The sequence below is a fragment of the Populus euphratica genome, unplaced genomic scaffold (genome assembly GCF_000495115.2).
Source record: "Populus euphratica unplaced genomic scaffold, PopEup_1.0 scaffold31.1, whole genome shotgun sequence".
In the NCBI taxonomy this organism is placed as follows: Eukaryota; Viridiplantae; Streptophyta; class Magnoliopsida; order Malpighiales; family Salicaceae; genus Populus; species Populus euphratica.
Window position 1 is genome coordinate 3774181 of NW_011499850.1, and position 21680 is coordinate 3795860.

The 21680-nt window shown below is 31.0% G+C and overlaps 2 protein-coding genes across 2 annotated transcripts; both read right to left on the minus strand.

Annotated features, from left to right (window-relative positions):
• Positions 1-9628: 9628 nt before the first annotated feature.
• On the minus strand, positions 9629-12335 carry LOC105121255 (cation/H(+) antiporter 4-like). Its single transcript, XM_011019818.1, has 3 exons — positions 12252-12335; positions 10880-11887; positions 9629-10729 (listed from the first exon to the last, which is right to left on the minus strand). Exons 1-3 carry the CDS (start codon positions 12333-12335, stop codon positions 9629-9631), a joined length of 2193 nt encoding a protein of 730 aa, XP_011018120.1.
• A 4688-nt stretch (positions 12336-17023) lies between these two features.
• LOC105121256 (EG45-like domain containing protein) lies at positions 17024-17954 on the minus strand. The gene is made up of 3 exons (XM_011019820.1): positions 17750-17954; positions 17320-17599; positions 17024-17221 (listed from the first exon to the last, which is right to left on the minus strand). The coding sequence occupies exons 1-3, from the start codon at positions 17853-17855 to the stop codon at positions 17215-17217; spliced, it is 393 nt and encodes a 130-aa protein (XP_011018122.1). The 5' UTR covers positions 17856-17954; the 3' UTR covers positions 17024-17214.
• Between the last annotated feature and the right edge of the window lie 3726 nt (positions 17955-21680).

Consider the following 21680-nt stretch of genomic DNA (forward strand, 5'->3'; position numbering starts at 1 on the left):
AAGAATTTCTTAAGGTGAATCCTAGGCAATGTTTTTTTTTTAGTTTTCGTTTGTTTTTCATTTTGTTTATTTTTTTAAAAAATAATTATTGTTTGTTTTTCAAACAGTTTTAATGTATAATTATTTTAATTTATTTTTAAATAAAAAAATAACTACTTTTACAATCTCAAACAAATTCCATCAACAAGATTTGCAAGCCGCACCTCATAATCAAAGGCGGTAAAAAGAGATAAATACATACAGCTCCATGCAAAAAACAGCTACCATCAACAGCTCGATCCACCGAGGCACAAAGATTCGCTCATGGAAAACCAGAGGGATTTCCCAGCTCCCTCGAGAAAAGGGAAAGACAAACAATTCATTTAATTTATCAAAGTGTGTTCCCTACTAAAATGTCATTACATAGTTCAAAAGAAACTTAAATATTTAAACAATCCATGAAATCCATTCAATAACTCCCTTGGTCGGATTAGTTTCCTAAATATTTCCTGCATCTTCTTTGAGAACTCAAGATCACACACTAATTTATAGCAGACATAAATATTTCCTGTATTGATGTGATAATGCTCCTGCTCATATGTGCACGTAAGATCATTGCCCTAGCTTAACATAGATGCTGCATAAGAAACCAAGCCATTGGCCTGTTCTTTGGAAAATTAAAGCACTGCCCATGCAATACTTTTCGCTTAGACGCTACTATTTCAGCATTCCTAGCTTGTAAACATGGAATCAGAATCTTGATCAGGCTATTAGCTGGTTGCTTAGGCAGTTAAGGTTTGAGCAAATACCTATAATTAACTCCAACTCAGAAACCCTGAATTTTGTATCAGATAAAAAAAAAACCCAAGAAACAATTCTGACTAACCTAAATGAATGATATCATCTCTTTCCTTGAAGATTATGCGGATACAGTCTTGTCATTACAATAGGTGACGGTCAAATAAATACAAAAAAAATAGGAAGCATTTGTTGAAGTTATGCAGACGCATATCTCCTGATACGGAGCGCGAAATCTACAAAAACAGATTAATTAGCCTCACTTTTTTGAGCAGCAATTTCCAAAGTTCCTTGTGATTAATTGAAAACCATCTGCTAACAAGTCAATATGGAATAAATCAAATTTCCACGCACACCCGCTTCCTAAATTTAAGAGATTACTAAATTGTGGAGATGATCCTGATCTGCAAACCCTTTTACTTCATTTCTTTTTTCGATACTGGCATTTGCTTAATGCATGAACCATCAGAAGGTTGATTCTGAGAATAAAATACCATCAGAAATAATGATGTATGCAAGCAATATCTCTAGAAAGTCACAACAAACATAGAAAAAAGGGAAAAGATAATTCATTGAAAGAATTTATATTGCATGTTACTCCAGTAGTAACATATTAAATTAATAAAATTAACATTATTCTATAAACTTAATAAAGCTCAGGAGGAATAGAAAACATATAAAAATACAAATTAACTAATTAAAATAAAACTAAAAATCTAAATACATAACAAAAAAATATAACTAAGAACAATTATAGAAAATGTACAAAGTCTTGCAAGGTCAAGAAAAAAAATTAATTTTTATTTAAAAATAATAATAATAAAAAAAGCTCAGGTAAGATAGCACCATCAAAAGCCAAACTTCTGCTTCGTTTTCCACTTATGATAAAAACCATGGTTGGGGTACGATACTTTACAAATCTCTGCAGGTAAGGCTGGATATTTGTTTGAGTCCATCACGAAGAGCTCGATCCCTCACGAAGAAAGGCACAAGGCATGAGAAATTAGAAATGACAAGCAAAGGGCACAGGGGAACTTTGTGATATACATATATATTGATATCATTTGGTTTTCTATGGAGGATTTACTCGATGAAGAAGTGGATGTGGTTTATGTAGTGAAAAAAGGAGATGCAAATAAATGTGACACAAAAATGGCTGACATTCCCATAACACGTCAAGTCCCTGCAAGTGTTAAAGAAAATATCAACTGAGAGGACCCGAAAAAGCCTAAAAGGATCTCTCTCTCTCTCTCTCTCTGAGTAGTCTAGGATCATCAACAACAGAAGGAGGGCTTGACTGATTTGAGAGAAGATAGTGGTCTGTCTGGGAAGTAGGTTACTGAGATAAGTCAGTAATGTGACTCAACAACCATTATATCACAAAATGCATCAGTCTTTGTTTCTCTATCTCTCATCTGTCTCACATCTTTTACCCTCTAAGTCACGTAAATTCGAGAGGAATGAGAAGCATGGGGGCTCGGATTTTCAACTCGTTGAGAAATAGAAAAGAGAAGTATCACCAACAGTATGGGTGCGCAATCAATACAGGATAAAGGGGTAACATGCAGTCTTTGCTGTGTCTTTTTACTTCAGATAATCGATCCTTCTCTTGTACAACACTTCTTTGACTTGATCATTATTTTGCGTCCATCCTCATGCCCTGTCAATACTTAGTACAGTAGCAATGCGGTCCTTGAACGTTTACTTGAAATGTACACAATGCTATTTTTGCCAATTAACAATAAGCAATGGCAATACACTCACCTTATATATAGTAAATGATCATAACCTTTTGACATACTTGTGTTAATTTTGAAACCTTAAAAAAGTTGTTGGCATTTCCAATCTACCGTCGAACATTAATTACAAATATAGAGGAGAGATTTCGAATCTCAATTAAATTAAAATAGTAGCATACGCCACTGATTAATTTGATGATTTTTAAAAACCCCAAACGCACTAAATTTCCAAACACAGTATAAAGCTCCGTTTTTCTAAGCTTCTGCTTTTACGTTTTAGGTTAAAAAGCATGTGCATTTCAACTAAAAAACAGCAACAGCAGCTTAGGAAAAAAAACCAGACTCTAACATGAACCTCCATAAATTCACACAACGAGTCTTCACATACTTGTTCCATTTTATAGATTTATGGTGCATGAAAAACGTTGAGAACCCTTGTGTCAAGAAAGCATGGGATGGCTGGTTCTATATATATATATATATGGACTGTCACAGTAATGTGAGCTTTCTTGGAGCGTGTTTGTGCTGTATTTAAAAAAAATAAAAAATAAAAAAATATTTATTTTATTCTGAGTTAATAGATTTTTAATATTTTTAAATTATTGTGTTAATTTTAAAATAATTTTTTAAAAATAAAAAATATTATTAATATATTTTGAAAATTCTAAATACACACCTGGACATGAGCCCAGAAATGACGAATGATAACATACACAACGTCCAATGTTAGATAGACTGCCAAACGATATCTTTTGACGGTTTACGGGCTGCTTCAAAAACATAAAACAGCTTTGCAAGCAAAAGCTGGTTGCTATAAAACAGAACTTGGGCTTGTCCTTTCTTTTCCCTGCATCTCTTTGTTTTTCTTATACGTGTGTTTATCCATTGCGTGTGTTTGTAAAGTTTTGAAGCTAGTTCTCATTGATAAGAGAATAGAGCTAGCTAGGGTTTCTCATGGTTCATCTCGTCCCGTCACATTTGAAGCAAGGAATTCCAGTGTAATGGACAATTCTGTGCCAGGAAACTTATATCTCGCACTCCTAAAAGTCAATCAAACTGTATAGAATCTCATTGGCATCAAAGGGGATTTTTTTTTCAAAAAAATTAGCTTAATAAATTAAAGATATTAGCAATGCATCACAATAAATAAAAAAAGCTGAAATGACACATTTTGTATACATGTTGCGTTAGGAAATACAACATTTATAGTTTTTTTATTATTCAGAATAATAACATCCACAAAAAAATTAAAATGATCAAGAGAGAAGAGAAAAAAACTTAAAGATGTATCAAAACTTCTATTATAATATTACTTGTATTATCTAAATTTTTTTTACGAGATGAATATAATAACATTAAAAAAATCAATAATAATGATTTGAATGTGTCATATTTGCAGCAAAAAACGAGCGAGTCATCCATTGTTTTTAAGCAATAAATATGGTCTAATTATATCATTGTTAATATTTTTTTTTTTTGTTTTTGTTAGATTTGCTTTATAAAGAACTTTTTAATGATACTAATTATATCACAATCTCTTTTCTCTTCACTTCTATTCTTTAAATAATTTTTTAAGATTTTACTATTTAAAATAGTGATAAATTATAAATATAACGTCTCTTGATCATGGCATGCTATTTTATTTTGCTAAAAATATTTCTAATTGAGTTATTTAATTCAATATTTTTTAAAAATATGCTAATAAAACAAAAGGCCACCAAAGGATCCAATAATTGTCGGTGAGCTTCTGCCGAGTCCAAATTAAAGAAAAGAAAGTGCTCTCCCACTGAATAACAGAGAGGGTAAAATATTGTGATAACAACGCCTCAAAAAATCAGAAAAGTGAAATTGTATATTACGAGAGGCGTTCACTGCCGTTGGAATTTTCGAAAATACAAAGTAGAAAATTAATAATTAATACAATAGTAAGAAGAAGTAGGTTGGGAATTAGGATATCTCAGTGGTCAGCTTTTAATCCATATAATCATCACAACCTTTGTGATGTGACCACACATGGTCAAGAATTGTCAGTGTCTTTTCTATCTCCTTGAAGTCCATTTCTTTTTCCAACACGGGAAAAAGAACCTCCTTACAAGACAAAAGATATGAATACGTAGACTACCTCGTAACCCTGTTACTACTCTCTCTCTCTCTCTCTATATATATATATATATATATGCCCTGTAGCAGGCATGCATGAGGGAGTCTTCTGGTTATTTCTTACTCTGCTCTCTTTCAGACCTGATTTCCGGATCTATGATCCGGAATATAGATAAGATATTTTTACTCTGTATATTATATTTATATGTATCGGAATTTATATATAAATTTATTTTTTAAATAACTCAATTAGATTTCATTACAATACTAATAATAAAATTAATTTTAAAAAATAATGTAATTTTCTTGATACAAGATATAATATAAACTATAATTATAGAGCATTAATTAGATATAATCAAATAATATTAATTATTATAAAAAACAGGTTCTAAATATCTAATAAAAATAACTTGCTAACAAGTTATAAACATAAAAAATAAATAATGTGAGGATAATTTTAACAATTTAGTAAGTATATAACATTTAATATATATGCACGAGATAATATAATAATATGAAATATACATGTATACACAAATATAACAAATATAATGTTAAGTTTTTATAAAAACATTCTTTAAATATACCATAACAAGAATATCATGAAATAAAATTCATTAAAAAATCAAAATTAAATAAGCATGGAGCTCCATGTTAGGAAATGATCAATTCATACAAGTTTGTAACTCTTCTGATCAATTAGGATTTTATATACAATATGCATAAAAACTAATATTATTTTATTAGCATAAAAATTTCGATTGAGATATTATACTTTATATATAACAAACAAATATATTTACATCTGAAAATTCAACTTATAACATCAAATAAATAACAAGTTATCAATTCAAGGGTACATAATACTTCATAATAAAAAACTAATTTTAATAAGTAATCATAAACAATAAATAAATAACAATATAAAAATTATTAAGAAGCATAATTGGTGCAATTCTTGAATCAACCTTACGTTAGAGTCAAGGATAGGGTAAGACACAAAATCTCTCTGTGTTTGTTGGAATCACTCTAATGAAAACTTTATTCAAAGTTGTTATTTGGTCAAAAATTCATGTCCTCTGTTCCTTTCATTCAGCCGTTAAATATTAATATAAACATATTATTTTTTATTTCAACTAGGAAACTAGGGAAGCAATAATAGATAAAATCTCTAACTCTAACTAGAAAAATAATAAACTTGAAAAATACTATCAAGAAAAAAATAGAATTGCAACAGCTCGTAATGTTTGTGAAGACTTTTGATCACGACACTATAAGGGTCCCTTTTCCATAGTTGCATCAATAATCAATTTTATATTAATAATTTCAGTAATTATACTAATTTTATAACATATAAAAAATTATTTATTCATCTAAATTAATAACGAAAGGTCTTAAAAATAGATGTTCAAGGAATTATACTCATCTCCTGCAGGTAGGATATTATAATTATCCTAATATAAAAAAGACATATTAAAAAAATACTTCAAAGAAATGTATAATCTATTTAACATATTTAATTTAGAGTATAACTTATAATCTTATATGTTTAAAAATAAAATGTAATTATAAATTGAAAATGATCTGCCCGATCAATCTCAAACATAACCTAAACTGACTTAACTTAAAAAAATCATTTAACCTCTCTGTTAAGTTAATTAATTTAACCTAATTGGTTGACTGAAATATACCAACCGATCTATTAAAATACAACACAAGAACTAATTTACTGGTTCTACCCAACTGACGGATCAAAATCTGGTAGGTTAAACAATCGATCAATTTATCATGATTCTAGATTTCCAATTATCAATTTCAAATAAACTAAAAATCTTAAAAACTCATGGCAAATCAATAAACCCATATCAAATATTCTATAACACTGCAACCCATCTTATTATAATCAACTAATTTATTACCTACATTCAATTCAATTCCTCAGTTAATCTTTAAAAATACAAATTTAAACCCTAAACCTTAACAAAACCAAGAAATCAAAGCTAAAACCCATAATTATCATAAACCTTATTAAAACATAAACCTTATCATAAACACCTAATCTCTACAATCATTTTCCTTTTCATCTTCTTTTTCTTCTCATTGCTCCGTTCTCTCTTTCTCTCTCTAGTCAAATTTATTTATTTATTTTTAACTTTCTATTTATACCTATCAAGTTTCTATTCAATTATCTCAATGCCCTTTATTTATTTACACCTAATTCCAAGCCTCCAAGCATCTTGTTATCTTTTCCTCTTTATTCTTTCTCTTTGTTTTTCAGAACATCACCATCTCTTTGCAACATTTTGGTTATGGGAAAGTTAAAGAGACAAGTGTATGTTTCTGTGTTATTACTGTGGATATATAGGTGGCTGCAGTGATTCTTTATTGCGTTCTCTGTGGAGCTACCCACAGTGGGTTGCCGGATTGTTCTATCTAGCAATCTTTGCAATTTTTGCCATATGGAGAGCTGGCATAATGGACAGAGGAAGGGGGAAAATGAGAGAGATAATATTTATGGTAGACGTTCCTAACAATTTATTATTATTATTGTGTTTTTGCTTGTTATACTTACCAGATTATAAGACTCTTCCTTTATCTTTTCTATTTTTTTCTACTTGTTATTCGAGCAACCAAAACTCAAATCCTAATTTAAATATTGAAGTGTTTTTTATTTCACTAGTGACTTGTTTTTACAGAATCAGTACAGGCCAGGAACTCATTTTTGTGTGAATTTTTTCGACAACTTCATCGTAATCTATTCATCGGTTCAATTGACCAGATCCAGTCAAAATATCAGTTAACTTGATCATGGCTTAAACACAACATGATTAATATATAACACGTTAATTTTTTTAAAATTACATTATTCTAAGCTCAAATTGATATTCAATTTTTTAAATTTTATTAAGGACCAGAACAATTCTATGATAGCAACCACAGTGAAAAGTGAAAAACACGGAGACATATAATGACGAATCTAATATTTTGACGCGAAGTCTTTTTTATTCAAAAGTTTTTTTTCTTATTTTTTAAAGTTTTTTAAGTTATTTTTTTCCATAAATTACATCATTTTCTAGCCTAATTGCATGGTCTTGGAAAGATATGTGACCTTGATTTGATTTTTTTAATATATTTTTAATATTTTTTTCCTACTTAAAGAGCATGTGATGTTTTGTAGTGTGTTTCTTATGTATTTTGAGGTGAAGATTTAGGTGAAAAGTGGATTGGCTTGGTCCAAAAACTCAAATCCAATTTTCTTGTCAGTTTCTACTCCCTGTGGTTGTCAAAAAATAAAGCAATTAAACTACACGAGTGATATGTTCTCTTTTAATTTAAAAAAAAGAAGTGATATGTTCTCTTTTAATTAAAAAAAAAAAAAAGAAGCAAGGCCCAACATGTGGGCCATGCTATCCTCTTTTTTTTCTCTCTCAAGATTTACATACTAAAATATAAAAAAATAAAGTTTAGGACCGAATTGTAAAATTCAAAAACAATAAGAACAAAATCAATAAGAAATTAAAATTTAAGGAACATAAGTCTATTTTCACACCCTTTTAGAACAATATAGATTTGGAAAAGGCTGTTAGTTTTTGTTAATTTTAATATTGGTGTTTGTTCTTTTATTTCTTTTTATGATAACTAAAAATTCTATTATTTAAGATTGATTAATACTGGAACATTCTTTGACACCCCAAAGGCCTGATAGCATGCAATCCAAAGAAAATAAATAAAAAACATATGGAGCCATGACAACAAAACATTTGAGGACCAAATTGAAAGAAAATAAAGTTCAATGACCAAAGCTAAAAGAAGTTAAAACTTGAGTAAGTGTAGTTTCATGCACCTTTAGTGTAAAGATGGGGGAAGGGCTGTTAATTTTTGTTAATTCTAATCTTAGTCCTTGTTCTTTGAACTCTTTTTTTGTTTCCTGACAATAACTAAAAATTCTATTATGTAAAATCAACCTCTCATTTAATGCTGGAACATTCTTTGACATCCTGGATGCGTGATAGCATGGAATCCAAAGAAAATAAAAAAAGTACAGGACTATGAAAACAAAACTTTTAAAGACTAAATTGAAGAAAATAAAGTGCAATGACCGAAGCGAAAAGAAGTTGAAATTCTAATGACCCGGGAGAAAAATCTGCCTATGAACAGTGAAACGTTAGAGCGGATGAACAATGTCAACACAGTGAAAAGCTGAATTTTTTTTGTCAATGTTACTGTTACTGTTAAATGGAGCACTAGAAGCAAGTTCATCGAATGCAAGTGCGCATGTATCCTCGTGAATGAATTTAGGTGAAGAGGATGCTTTACGTATGCTAACTCAGAATTGTTTTGCTGAATGTGATAAAAAGAAAGAATGACATTCTCGGAAAGAGAGCATTAAAGACATTTTGTTTCTGCATTTGGTCGGAAGTGATCAAGAGAAGGGAGCCTCACCGGCCGATCTTGAAGAGGTGAAAGTACACAAACAGAAACACGACTCTCTGTGTTCAAGGGAATTGACGATGCTGGTTGTATTATCTACTAGCCTGTAAATCCATGTTAATAGAAAGAATTTTTGCTACACTGTTTCCATCTCTGGTATAGCTCTTTGGATATAGCTCAGCATGCCCTTTGGAGCTTTGGGCAACTTGTAGCACCAGAAAAGAGTGGTGATAAGCAAGCACTAAATTTGGTCAATATGACTACAATGATGATGGTTGCAGTGTTTGTCATTAAATTATCTTCAAAATTTCTGGTTTCATACTTGAAAAATGACATCGCTATGGTCTTAAATAGCAAGCAAGCTTTCATCTGATTATGACCAAAGAAAGGTTAATATTTTGGAAGCACAAGAATCAGAAATAGCTAAAAGTTAGCCATCTTTTTTTAGAGAGAACATTAGCAATTTTTATGTACATAAAAATTAACATATGAAATATTTCATCATCGATATACTTACTATAGGAGCTAGGAACACAGATGATGTTTTAATATTTGAACTAACATGGATCATCTAACCTCTACAAAGCTACCTGTTGCTTTACAACCAGGACCGAATATTTTTCAGTGGTATCCATAGATGCGAGCAGGCTTCCTATGACACCAAGCTCTGGGTATTCATTCATATCGTCAAGACCTGCTGTTTGTGGTGTTTGTATATCTTTCCGTCTCCCAACAATAAAAAGGTCGTATTTATCTAGCATAGATCGAATTGTCTTTGAAGTTTCCAGGCCATCGCTTACCCTCTCTTCAATGTAATCCACTGTTTCATCCTCTGTGTAGTCATGCATAATATAGTTCAACGCCTGAGAATCTAGCATGCTATCCCGATTAATTTCGAGCTCATCAGTTGAGGGAATGAAGCGAGCGATTTTTATGCTGATGTTCCTATTCTGGGACATGCGTTTAGCTAACACAAGAGCTTCTTGATCATCGTTGCCTCCGAAGAATATCACAACAACAAATAGGGATGACCCTCTTGATGATTCCAAGAAAATGGACTTTACTTGGTTCCCACGGTCAATGAGGATCCCTACAGAGCACGGTGCTCTCTCAAGGACACAGCAATTTAGAGTCCTTAGAGTAGAGTCCTCTGATTCAACAGACCCATCAACAAGCCATTTTTTATGAAATGGAAGCACTAAAAAACATGCAAGTTCATCCAATGCAAGTGTGCATATGTCCTCGTGCATGAATTTGGGTGGAGAGATTGCTGTGAAGACATTTACAGAAACAGCGTCGCGATAATTTTGTTGGAAGTGTTTAAAAGAGAGAATGACATTCCCAGAGATGGAGTGCAGAGAGATCGTTTTTTTCTGAATTTGGTGAGAAATGAACATAGGGGAGGCTCGGCCACTGATCTTGATGAGGTGAAGTACACTAACAGAAAATGGGCTCTGTATAGTTAACAAGGATTTGATAAAATTGATGATGATGGTTGTGTTATCTGGTTTGTAAATGCATGTTAGTATGCGGAGCTCTTTGCTGTGCATAATGTTTCTCTTCTGATAACCTGCATACTTCCTTGACGGATCATAAACCCAGTTCACAACGAATGATGAGATCGTTGCTGACAATAGAACTGTAATTACCAAGAAAGCGAACATCCCCTCTGTCAGAATCTGCCCTTGATCAAGTTGAAAACAAAATGAGAAAACAATAATGCAAAGTTAGACGTTAGAGATGCTATATATATATATATATAATAACCATGAACAATTAATAATGCTGCAAAAATTAATACAGGTAACATGGAAGGTTGGTCAACATACCCCTAGTTCTCTCATGTAAGTAAACGAGCCAAGCTCAACGATTCCTTTGGTACTTATCAGGAAAGCAAGTGCCAAGGCATCCTTTTTTGGCAACTTGAAATACAAGAGAGGTACCAAGTAAGCACCGAATTTGGCCAAGATGACTACAGAGACGACGATAGCAGTGCTCTTCAGTATATAGTCATCAAAATCGATCTTTAGGAGATCTGCTCCCATCGTGCACATGGCCATAAAAAGAGGTACGAGCACTCCAGTGACAATGCATTCGATCTTCTCGACTACAGCTGATGCAAGTGGAGGTCCTGCTGGTACAGCTAATCCGAAAACAAGTGATCCAAGGAACACATTTAGACCAATATAATTAAATAATGCACCAGAAGCCAAGGCACCGAAAATGATGATGTCTGTGTATAAATCTTTCACAGGCCTTCCTTTGGGTGTTTGTTTGATCACCCAGAACATTGCCGGCCTCACCACATATAAAACTACAACAAGAAAGGCTACAGATATTACAACGCTTTCGATAGCTGCTTGTGCTCGCTGCTTGTAGGCAATGCCTATAAAGAAAGCAACTAGTGCAATAACCTGGGTCAGCATTTCACTGGTTAGCACTGAAGACAGTCCAAGTCTGCCAAGTTCAGAATTCGTCAGTTTAAGGTCACCGATGAAGCTACAGATGACAGGAAATGGAGTCATAGATTGCACCAACATCACCAAGATGAGTGAGAGCCTATCTAGTTTGTCGAGATTCCAGTACTTGCTGACCATCCTCCCAGTTACCCCACCAAGTACTACAGGAATCACCATAGATAATATACCACTGTAGATTGCCATTTTCCCTGTTTTTCTTACCAAGGCTATATCCATCTTAATTCCATTTATAAATCCAAAGAGTTGGTAACCCAATCCAGCTAATGTGCCAAGTATTTGTTTACTGTCAACAGTTAAAAAGATCCTTGTGTAATCTGATTGTTGTCCAAGGCCTGTTGTTCCAACGATCACTCCAGCCTAAAACACAAATCAATCACAAAATTGCAGTAAATAATTGCAATGAGCTGCTCTATCATATAGTCTTTCATATTGAGAGTTACAAACATTTAACATTCAAAAATTAAGCTACTAGTAAAATTCTTTGATGCCAGATTGTGTTAAAAATTCACAAGCCAACAAAACATGTACATGAAGAAGAAATCTGCTTGATATAAAAGAATGGCAATCTCATATAGTTTAATCCCTATATACACGGCATGATCACTTTTTGGCCATCCCATATGGTTCTAAGAAAGAAATGCACAATTTGTATTACATTACAGAAATAAAAATGGACAAGAGAGGCACAGGAATTAAAGAAATAAGGATAATAAAGACGTACAAGAACCTGCGAAACCAAGATATGGATGCCGTATCGCTTAAGAATGAAATGACAACCATGGCTGATGAGAAATATTGCAAACATATGCAGCTCCAATATTGGCAATGAAGCGGTCAGCGAGTGTTCATTTTGAAGCCAACCATTTGAATTTACATTTGGTGGTATGCTTGTGCATTTTCTCGTCTGTGTTTTATTTAAATGTACTCCTCCTAACGTATGATTCGATTGAAGATCCATCTGGCCACGGCCACCGGCAGGACAGGACAAGGGTGATGAAGAAGAAGAAGAAGAACAAGAGGAAGGGGAAATATGGAAACAAAAGAGGTATGCTTTCTCTCCTATACCTCATTTTTAATTTCTTGCTAACATAGAGTTTCTTAGGATTCAAGATTGGACGAGTTGCGCTGTATTTTTTACTTTTAACAACATACTAAATTAATGACTTCTTCAACAAATATTAATTTTTATTAATTTCCAATAACACGACACGTAAAATTGCATGAAGTCAGGGCCAGATCCTATATATAGACTACGATGTCAATTATAAGCGTTGTCCACACTGGAAAGACCGTGAAAATGTCTACAAAATTGCAGGAGAATCCTTGGAAATATTTCAAGCGCGCAGCAAACAGCTTTTTCTAGGCTTCCTTGCAAAAAGAATTGGAAGGCCTTTGAATAGATAAAGCTCCTAACTTGGATTAATTTGAAGAATCTTAACATATGCACTGCTTGCTTGGTACTCCTTTTGTTCCCAGGTAAGATAGAGAGATAAAATGATCTTTGGATTCGAAAATATTCACATAACATATGGATTTCATTTATTGTATTTTTGTAAGGGTTTTTAAAACTTCATTTATTATTTTATAATATATCCATAATATTTTATATTTTTAGAATAGAAGTTTAGAAGATTATTATTAGTTTTAAACACATGAGACATTTTGATTTTTTCTTCTTTCACTCCTTTTTCCTTCCGTTCCTTTTCTTTTTTCCTTTCTCCTCCTCCCTCTTTCTCCCTCTCCATTCCTAACTGATTTAAAGAGAGTATATATATTATATCCTTTTTCATGCTACTTTCTACACATACCATAAATTACATAAAACACTAAAAAAAGAATCACTTTATAAAAAAGAAAATGAAGTTGTTGCTGACCTGGTTAACACAATTAAGAATAAAGAGGTTGAGGATTCCAAAAGCTAGTAGTTTGCTTTGGTTTTTTAAATCAAGACATATGACATGTTATTTATCATTTATTTTTTTTTAAATAAAATAGGTTTATTTTTTTTAAAATAAAACAAGATGAGGCATGCATGTCTGGGTGTCAGACGCACGAGCACTTGGCCTACTAAACATGTGTAGGCCGGACTAATGTTGTCAATATAGGAAGTTGACTTGTAAAATTATATGATTTTACAAGTTAACATATATATATATATATATATAACATGAAAAATCATTAAAAACTTGAAAACGATCAAACAAACTTGATCAAATTCAATGAAAACAGACCAAGTTAACGAGTTTGACAAAAAATGAAATAAAAAATTCACTATCTCCCCTCTATGTCACAAAGTTACTCTCTCCTTTTCCCTTTCTCAAATCTAAAGAGTTCTTCAAGCGTGCTCTCCCTCCACAACTTACCGAGTCTTGTCTCTGTATGAGCAAAACTCAAACAACAATTGATTTGTGTATAATAATAAGTTATTGAAATAGATTGTTCAATAAGATCGGTTGAATCAAAGAAGGCAGTTTCACATAATAGATAAAAAAGAGCTTTTAGCCATGTCGAGAAGAACCAGCAAATCATAGAACTAGCCGCTAGCTGCACCATCTAATAGGGAAAGAGTAGAGACTTATACTAGAAAGTGGTTGGGGTTTCTTTCCAACTCAGTGATCTACTCTTGCAAAGATGAGTGGGCGATCTTCAGATCCTTACGTATAATGTGGCATCTCTTATTTCAACAGTAATTCATGCCAAGCAAGCTTCATGCTAAAAGTACCAATTGAGATGCCTTATTTGCCTTAAAAAAAATACTTGAAAAAATGATGGTTTAGGTTTTTTTCAAGTTTTGATTTTTGCTTTTTTTTTCTTGTTAGTGGATTTGTTTGTGGAACTCTGGAAGATAATAGTGAAACCATGTGAGAACACTATTATTTTGTCCTCATATATGTTAAGCTTAGCTTTAGCTTTCTAGCTGAAAATGAAAAACTCTAAAGATAACATTGATTGTAGATTAAAACCCCAAATTAGAAGAATATTTTAGCTGTTTGTTTAGTTTTTACTAATTTCTTGAATATTGTCATAGCTGGAGGTCGGTCTATATAATTTTTTTAGATTGTCAAAATGTTTGAACTCTTGTTGGAGCACATTGTAGTAGATTATTATTGCTAGGTTAGGTGTCATTACAGTAAAAGCAAAGTTTGGTAATCAAACTTGTAAAATAAAATCAATTTTTTTATGATAATTTCTTTTGTAAAATCAACATATAGGTTAATTTGAGGTGCATTTTGATTTTCTTGATAAGTGTGATTTGTGGGTTTTCATGCTATTTTTTGTTCTTTGTAGGTTTTTTTAACTATTTGGTGATTGAACATAATGAATTTTACAACGGTGTCGAACAAACGTTGAGTATGAAGGAACTAGTTACTAATGTCCTTGTCTATGAAAGCATTACTGGTAATTCTCGTTTCCTTCTAGAATATTGTTTTGTTTGCATTGATTTTTTTTTTAATTTGCGTGGGATGGTGTTATGGTGTCTTTGTGATTATAAAAGTATTATTGGTAATGCTTGTTCCTTTTTATAATATTATTTTGTTTGTATCATCTTCTTTGAATTTGGGACAATAGGCTTTTCTTGAAAAAATTTCTAATAATTTCACGATTCGAGTTTATTTTATATTTTTTATGTCGTGTCAAAAATATATTTTTAACAACCTTGGGCCTGACCCTGTGAAGATTTTTTTTTTTGTTTTTACTTTTTCGTTTTTTTCTAGACATTTCAAAATACTTTATCGGGCTCACTTACTCTTATGTTTTGACATGGTTCTTAAATGTTATTATAAATTTTTATTTAAAAAATAATACTAATAATAAATTATTTATGAAAATTCAATTGAAATCAATGTTTATTATTAAAATGTTTAAATATATTTGGAACATGATTTTATAACATTTATGATTTTTTAATCTTTTAATAACACAAAATATTAAAATACTATTTTGATATTTTTTTAAAATTTGCTTTAATAATCTTTTTTTTCAAAAACAATGTTTTTAGTTAAAATATCATATTGGTAATTATAAACAAGAGATACATTAATAGAAAAAAATATTTTTATGAAGAGAAAATCCAACTGTATTTTTTTGACAAAAAAGCTAGTTTTTTACTTAAAAATTGAACCTTTTCATTTCCTTTTACTCATTTCTCATTGAACAATCCTGCAAATAAAAAAAATTGTTGTAAAAAAAAAACAAGAATGAGAAAAGAAGATTTTGTTATATATATATATATAAATGTTTTTCCATGATTGTATGTGTTTTTTTATTTTTATTTTTATGTTTTGTTTTGTAGTTTCGTATAATTACATAATTAAAGAGTAGCTTAAAAACTGTTCCATGCAGTAGCTCGTGAGCAGTTAGCTATGCTTATTTTTCTAATACATTCATGTAAAAATTATTAATTTTTTATTTTTTTGGTTTTTTATTAAAAATTTCTTTTAAGATTTTGATGAGTTATTAGTTACAAAATAATTAATAGTTCTGATAAAAATAAAAAAGAGAACCCATTAATAAGATAAAAGGGTTTTGATTAAGGAAATATGTATTTTTTTATCCTTCATTGATTTTTTTAATTGCTTTGAGTTATTATCCAATAAGGAACATAGCTAATAAAAAACATTATATTTTTTATGTAAGAAATATATTGATAAGAAAAGGGGAATTTGTATTAGAAAATTACTTTCTTTTCAACAAAATTCTAGTTCACTACTTTTTCTTACTCAAAATAAGTTTATTACCATATAATTAAATAAAGAGAATTTTGAGCAGCTATTTTCGAAATCAAATATTTTATTTGTATATATTTTTCATTTTTCCACTTTATATTTTAATTATTTTGTTAATTATTTATTAATGCATATAATTTATAATTTACCTTATTGGATGCACGATTTACTTTTCAATTCACGGTTAAGATTTTTCATGTTGCCAAAAGTACATTTAGAACCTGCTATTATTATCTTTTTTCATTAAAGATTAACTTTTGATTTAACCCAGGGCCGGCGTAACAAGGGTTAGTTGGCTAATGACACTCTAATGGAAAGAAACAAAATTTATTTTCTTAATTTAGCAATTACATTTTTAATAATCCATAATTGCAAGTAGGGAATAACTACGTACTTTATTACAACATTGATCTATAAAATTACCTTGTGATTGGCAGGGTTAGACAGTGCCTGTTAGTTTCGTCCATAGAGAGGGGGCGACTGTAGAGATTTAATTTCCTAGCAAATATAGGTGTTGGTACGTAGTGCTTTGACTTCGATCCTCAGTTGGAATTCGTTTATAACTTTAATTCTATTTTTATATATATTTTTTTATAATGATTTGTTACATTAAAAATAATTTCATAAATTTTTCAAGATGCTAATCTCAAGATTAGAATTGTTCATCATTAATATGAACATGCTTGCTTGAAAGAGACTTCTGGTGCTTATCCAGTAGAGAATCACATATGATCGAGTGTTTGAACGAGACAAGAAGAGAGATAGCAGTCCTCCAGTGTAATTTTATTCTACCAGCAAGAAAAGTATTATTTCAGTAAATTAATATCATAATATATTGGAAAATGTCAGATTTTCCACATATGATGTTTTTTATTGCAACAATAATAATATCAGTTATTAATTTCTACTCGCCAACACCCTGCTGGTAGCTTCAAGGTAATTTCTCTTTTGATGACTTCAAACTCTGTAAATCAAAACCAAGAATTGTATTCATACGTAAGAGAAACAAATTAAATAAATAAATATACAGACTAGCTAGAAGAAGTGATAAGTTAGGCTTACTGGGTGTAATCAATGTTAATTTTTCCAGCGTTAAGGTCAGCAATCTGAGAGAAGGCTTCTTGAGATAGATCAATGGTCGCTTGACATCCGGGGGATGGGCATCGATCAACAATCTTGACAGTGACGCTGCCACCTTTGCAGGGCTGAGGAACACCGGCGTTTGTAGGACCTTGGCAGGTCACCCTGTACATTCTCCCGCATGCAGCACCATTGGCATAAAGTGCATCGCTTGCAGCCGCTATCATCACACCCTGATCTTGGAATCCATAGCATGCAGATGCTGTAGTGTTGCCCAGAAAATAAATGAATGAATGAGTTTAACCATTGACTCGATGCCTAGCTACATCATTACACATTTATTTATTCTGAATTTCTCAAAATATAAAGAAACATGTTCAAAGTCTTATATGATTCTGATCAGAATACTCACGAACATAAACGTTGTAGTAAGTGGCAGTCCCGGAAATGGCAGAAGCTACTGAGACCAGGCTGATGACAAGCCCCATAAAAAACAGCACACGGGTAGCAGTTGCCATGTCTTCTTGCTGTGATTTTCTTATTTGATAAACACTCAGAAGTTATCTCACAAAACTATTTTGATGTATTGGTTACCTGTGAATGAGGTAGGGTTTCCTTTTATAGGAGATTTATACCAATCGCCGTCACTTCTAACGGTCTTAACACGTATCTTTGGTACCAGAAATCAATGACTTTTACACAACTTGTTGAACCATCTAGGAGAAAGACTAAGGGCATTGCTGTGATAACCCAGATAAAAAGTTAAGAAACTCGAGAAAAATTGTAATATTTTGTTAAGAAAACAATATAAATTATATTTGAAAATTTTATATAAGAACTTAAGCTATGGAATTAAATTCATTCTTTAACGTGGTTCTCAGTTAGGCAGAGAGGCTGCTCTCCCTCCACCCATCAATGTCCCCCGAGAATTGAGAAATTTGTCCAAGCATCCACACACGCGATAGACCCTCGTTTGGCCTGAGTGTAGGGGGCTCCCTAAACAGAATCTATTGTGCTTAAGCCTCCTTCAAGGTAAGGGGCACCGGAGCCGGGGCCGGGAGCAGTAGAGGCTCTCATGCACCCTCAGGCTAAGGGGGGTTAGAAGACAGCCTTGATACCAGCTGGTCATCACATACTCGAGTAGTTGGGCATTCCAATTTAATAACAATTTTCTTTTCTTTGAACTAATGACATTGTTATCTTAAAGCGAAGCTCATCCAATTCGACAACAATGTCCTTTCAATCATCCATTTTTAGTTTCATGTTGAGATTGATTGGTTCTTGAATTAACCCCTTTAGACTTCATGTTGTGTTTGGCTATATTTTAATTTAACCCATTTTTACTTTCAAATTTTAAAATTTTACGTTGAAGGTAATTGTTTTTGGATAAAATTTTATTTTTTTATGAAGAAATATCTTTATTGTAACCGGTTTTTTACTCCTAGTTTTTCAATACAATTTCAAAAAAAAAAGATAAAAAGAAAAACGAGAGGAAGATTATAACAAAAAAGAAAAAGAAAAAAGAAAGAATAACAAACAATCAATACAACTACATACAAGTTGTAGGGTTGCTTCATTTTTCTATGTATGTGCTCATTTGAATCATTCAATGCAATTTACATTATGATCAATTATATCTCGCAAGGTTACAATTCAGTTTATTAAGATTTGAAGACTCGGTTTTATTCGTTATTTGTCATTTTAATTATTATTATTACAATTAATAGTTTGTTTATTAATCTGCAATTGAGTTAATTATTTATCTTACGATCGAAAGCATGCAAGAGTTAGTGTTAGTTCTTTTGATCTAGGAGCCACGAAATTGACTTTGGAAACTCTATTTAGTTATTCTGCACAAAATAAATCTCATTAAGTTACGTAACGAGGAGGATATTGCTATTTATCGCTTGAACATTTAGCCTCTTTTTCTGAAAAAAAAATAAATAAATCCGATGGCGACGTGCAAAGTCTTGGTTCATTCCAAGAAAAGTATGGAATCTCAATGCGGGGTAGAAGATTCCAAAAAAAAACCCTTGAAATATTGCATCGTTTTTTGGCGTTAATTGGTGACGTGTGGAACCATCGAAGTTACCTTTCAAACATCTAACCATGTGACAAGAATGGCAGAGTCAACAGCCATCCCAAACTTCTCAATCCATGATAAAATGTTCCACAAAACCTTTGAATTATTTGGCTTGAATTGGGAACAGGGGCCACCTTTGAAGTTTACCTTTCAAACAATATCTAACCATGTGAAGCCCATTAGTGATCTTGGTATTGTTTTTCAAATTATATTTTACTTGAAATATATTAAAATAATTTTTTTATTTTTTAAAAATTATTTTTAATATTAATATATCAAAATGATATAAAACCACTAAAAACTTTTTAATTTAAAATAAAAAATAAAAAAAATATTTAAAAAATATAAAAATAAACATTTCAATTTCATTTCAAGAAAGGTGGAAATATCATCATTCCCTTTCTTTATTTTCCCTTATAATGAATCCTATTTTTCCTCACTTTTTTTTTTTTGGCCATCCGAACATAGTGTAAAAAGGCGTATTTGTTCACTTGTGTATTTGTAGGATTTCAGAGCTGCCTTTCATGGATTAAACTGGTGGCTTCCATACAAAGGTAGGGTGTAAGAATTTTAATTCAAGGAACTTTATATTTGCCTATTATAATAACCCCTAAATTTTGTGGTTCATTTATATAAGTCCATTTCTCCTTAAAAACGATTGATCATATCTGAATCTCTTAAAAAAAAAAAAGAATAAAAAACAATGCATAGAATTAATTAGGTAAAATACAATATATTTAATTGGGCCTTTAATTTTACCACTTTTCTCACACACTTTTAAAACTTTATTTATAGTGTGCTTTACAAAGAGCAAAAAATCTATCGAACATAAAGAAAAGAAATCAAGATTCAATTCCTAAAGTTCCCCTCGCACGTTTCAAATAAAAAGAAATTCCATTCATCCTTTGCTCTCTTTTCAATTCCGAATAAGAACTAAAAACCTTTTCTCCTTTCTTTTTTTTTCAATTTTTTTAATATATGTGGATTTCATTTTTCGTTTATTTATTTCTTGATAAAAAAATTTCTACATTATTTTTATTTTATTTCCTTAAATTTTAATTGATGAGGTTTAGATATCAACAAGTTTGGATTCTATTAATAATGACTTAAATTTTCTTCTTGTTTTTTTTTGCTGGGCTCTTACACTTTTTAATATCATATTGAATTTGATAATTGAATTTGGGTTTTATTTAAAAGATAGTAAGACTTGTAGTGGATAACTCATTCTCAATTTGATAATCTCTATTTTTTATTACTATTTATTTATTTATGATCATTTTTTAGATTTTTGTTTTTACGATTTCATTATCCATGAGTTTTTTTATCAAGTTTTATCCTCATTTTTTTATTGTTATTTTTTTGGCAAGTTTTTAAAATTGATAATTTTAAAAATTTTATTCTTCAAAATTAAATTGATTCAAAATTAATTTTCTTCTTTAAATCTGGATCAAGAATTTTATAGATTGCGAGTTTTAAATATTAGATCAGATTTAGAAGCTTTGACCTAGTAGGCTTGATAAAAAAAAAAAAAACTAATGTTTTTAGAGATTTACTTCTTCTTTTTTTGTTTGCTTTCTATAGAATTAGTTTTGGGTTCATTACTAGAGTTACCAGTCAAGTTTATCAAAAATGATTTTTTGACACATCACGAAACATACAGTATAAACTTAAATTGTAAAATTACAAATAAAATATTTTAATTAAATTCCAAGATCCAGTTAAGTAGTAAATAATAATATAATATAATAAAAATAAAAATAAAATAAACAACACAAATGTCCAAACAACCTAAAATATATAATTCAAATAAAAATGCATATATATATATATAGAATTTTATTAACTAAAAGTTAACATGCCTAAAATAAATAATTTATTGATATATCATGTAAACTAAACACAACCTCAACAATTCAATACATGTTGCATCATATAGTTCAATACACTTGAACACAAATTAATTGGACATGTTATGTGTGCAAATACAAGAAATTTAATAAATATTAAGGCTACCAACAATACCACAATACAAGCAAAAGCTAAATTTCTCAATTTTAATGAAACTTTTTTTGTTACAAATCTAGTTAATGTTAGGTTGGTTGCCATTTCATGTAAGGCACCAACCATTGACCATTGACTATTGGTAGCCACCATTGTTGAATGAGCTAGAGTTGGTGGCCACCAATATTGACAACAAAGCAAGAAGAGCCTCCATGAATGCCTATAAATAGAGGCATATATGAGAGAGCAAAATGAGAGA

Bases quoted from the DNA above. Each gene is read 5' to 3' on its own strand.
- LOC105121255 (XM_011019818.1), bottom strand. From the start codon at position 12,335: ATGTTTGCAATATTTCTCATCAGCCATGGTTGTCATTTCATTCTTAAG. The intron at 11,888-12,251 runs GTACGTCTTTAT...TTTGTGTTTTAG, and splicing joins TCTTGGTTTCGCAGGTTCTT to GCTGGAGTGATCGTTGGAAC. The intron at 10,730-10,879 runs GTATGTTGACCA...GATCAAGGGCAG, and splicing joins CTTACATGAGAGAACTAGGG to ATTCTGACAGAGGGGATGTT.
- LOC105121256 (XM_011019820.1), bottom strand. From the start codon at position 17,855: ATGGCAACTGCTACCCGTGTGCTGTTTTTTATGGGGCTTGTCATCAGC. The intron at 17,600-17,749 runs GTGAGTATTCTG...GCAACACTACAG, and splicing joins TTACTACAACGTTTATGTTC to CATCTGCATGCTATGGATTC.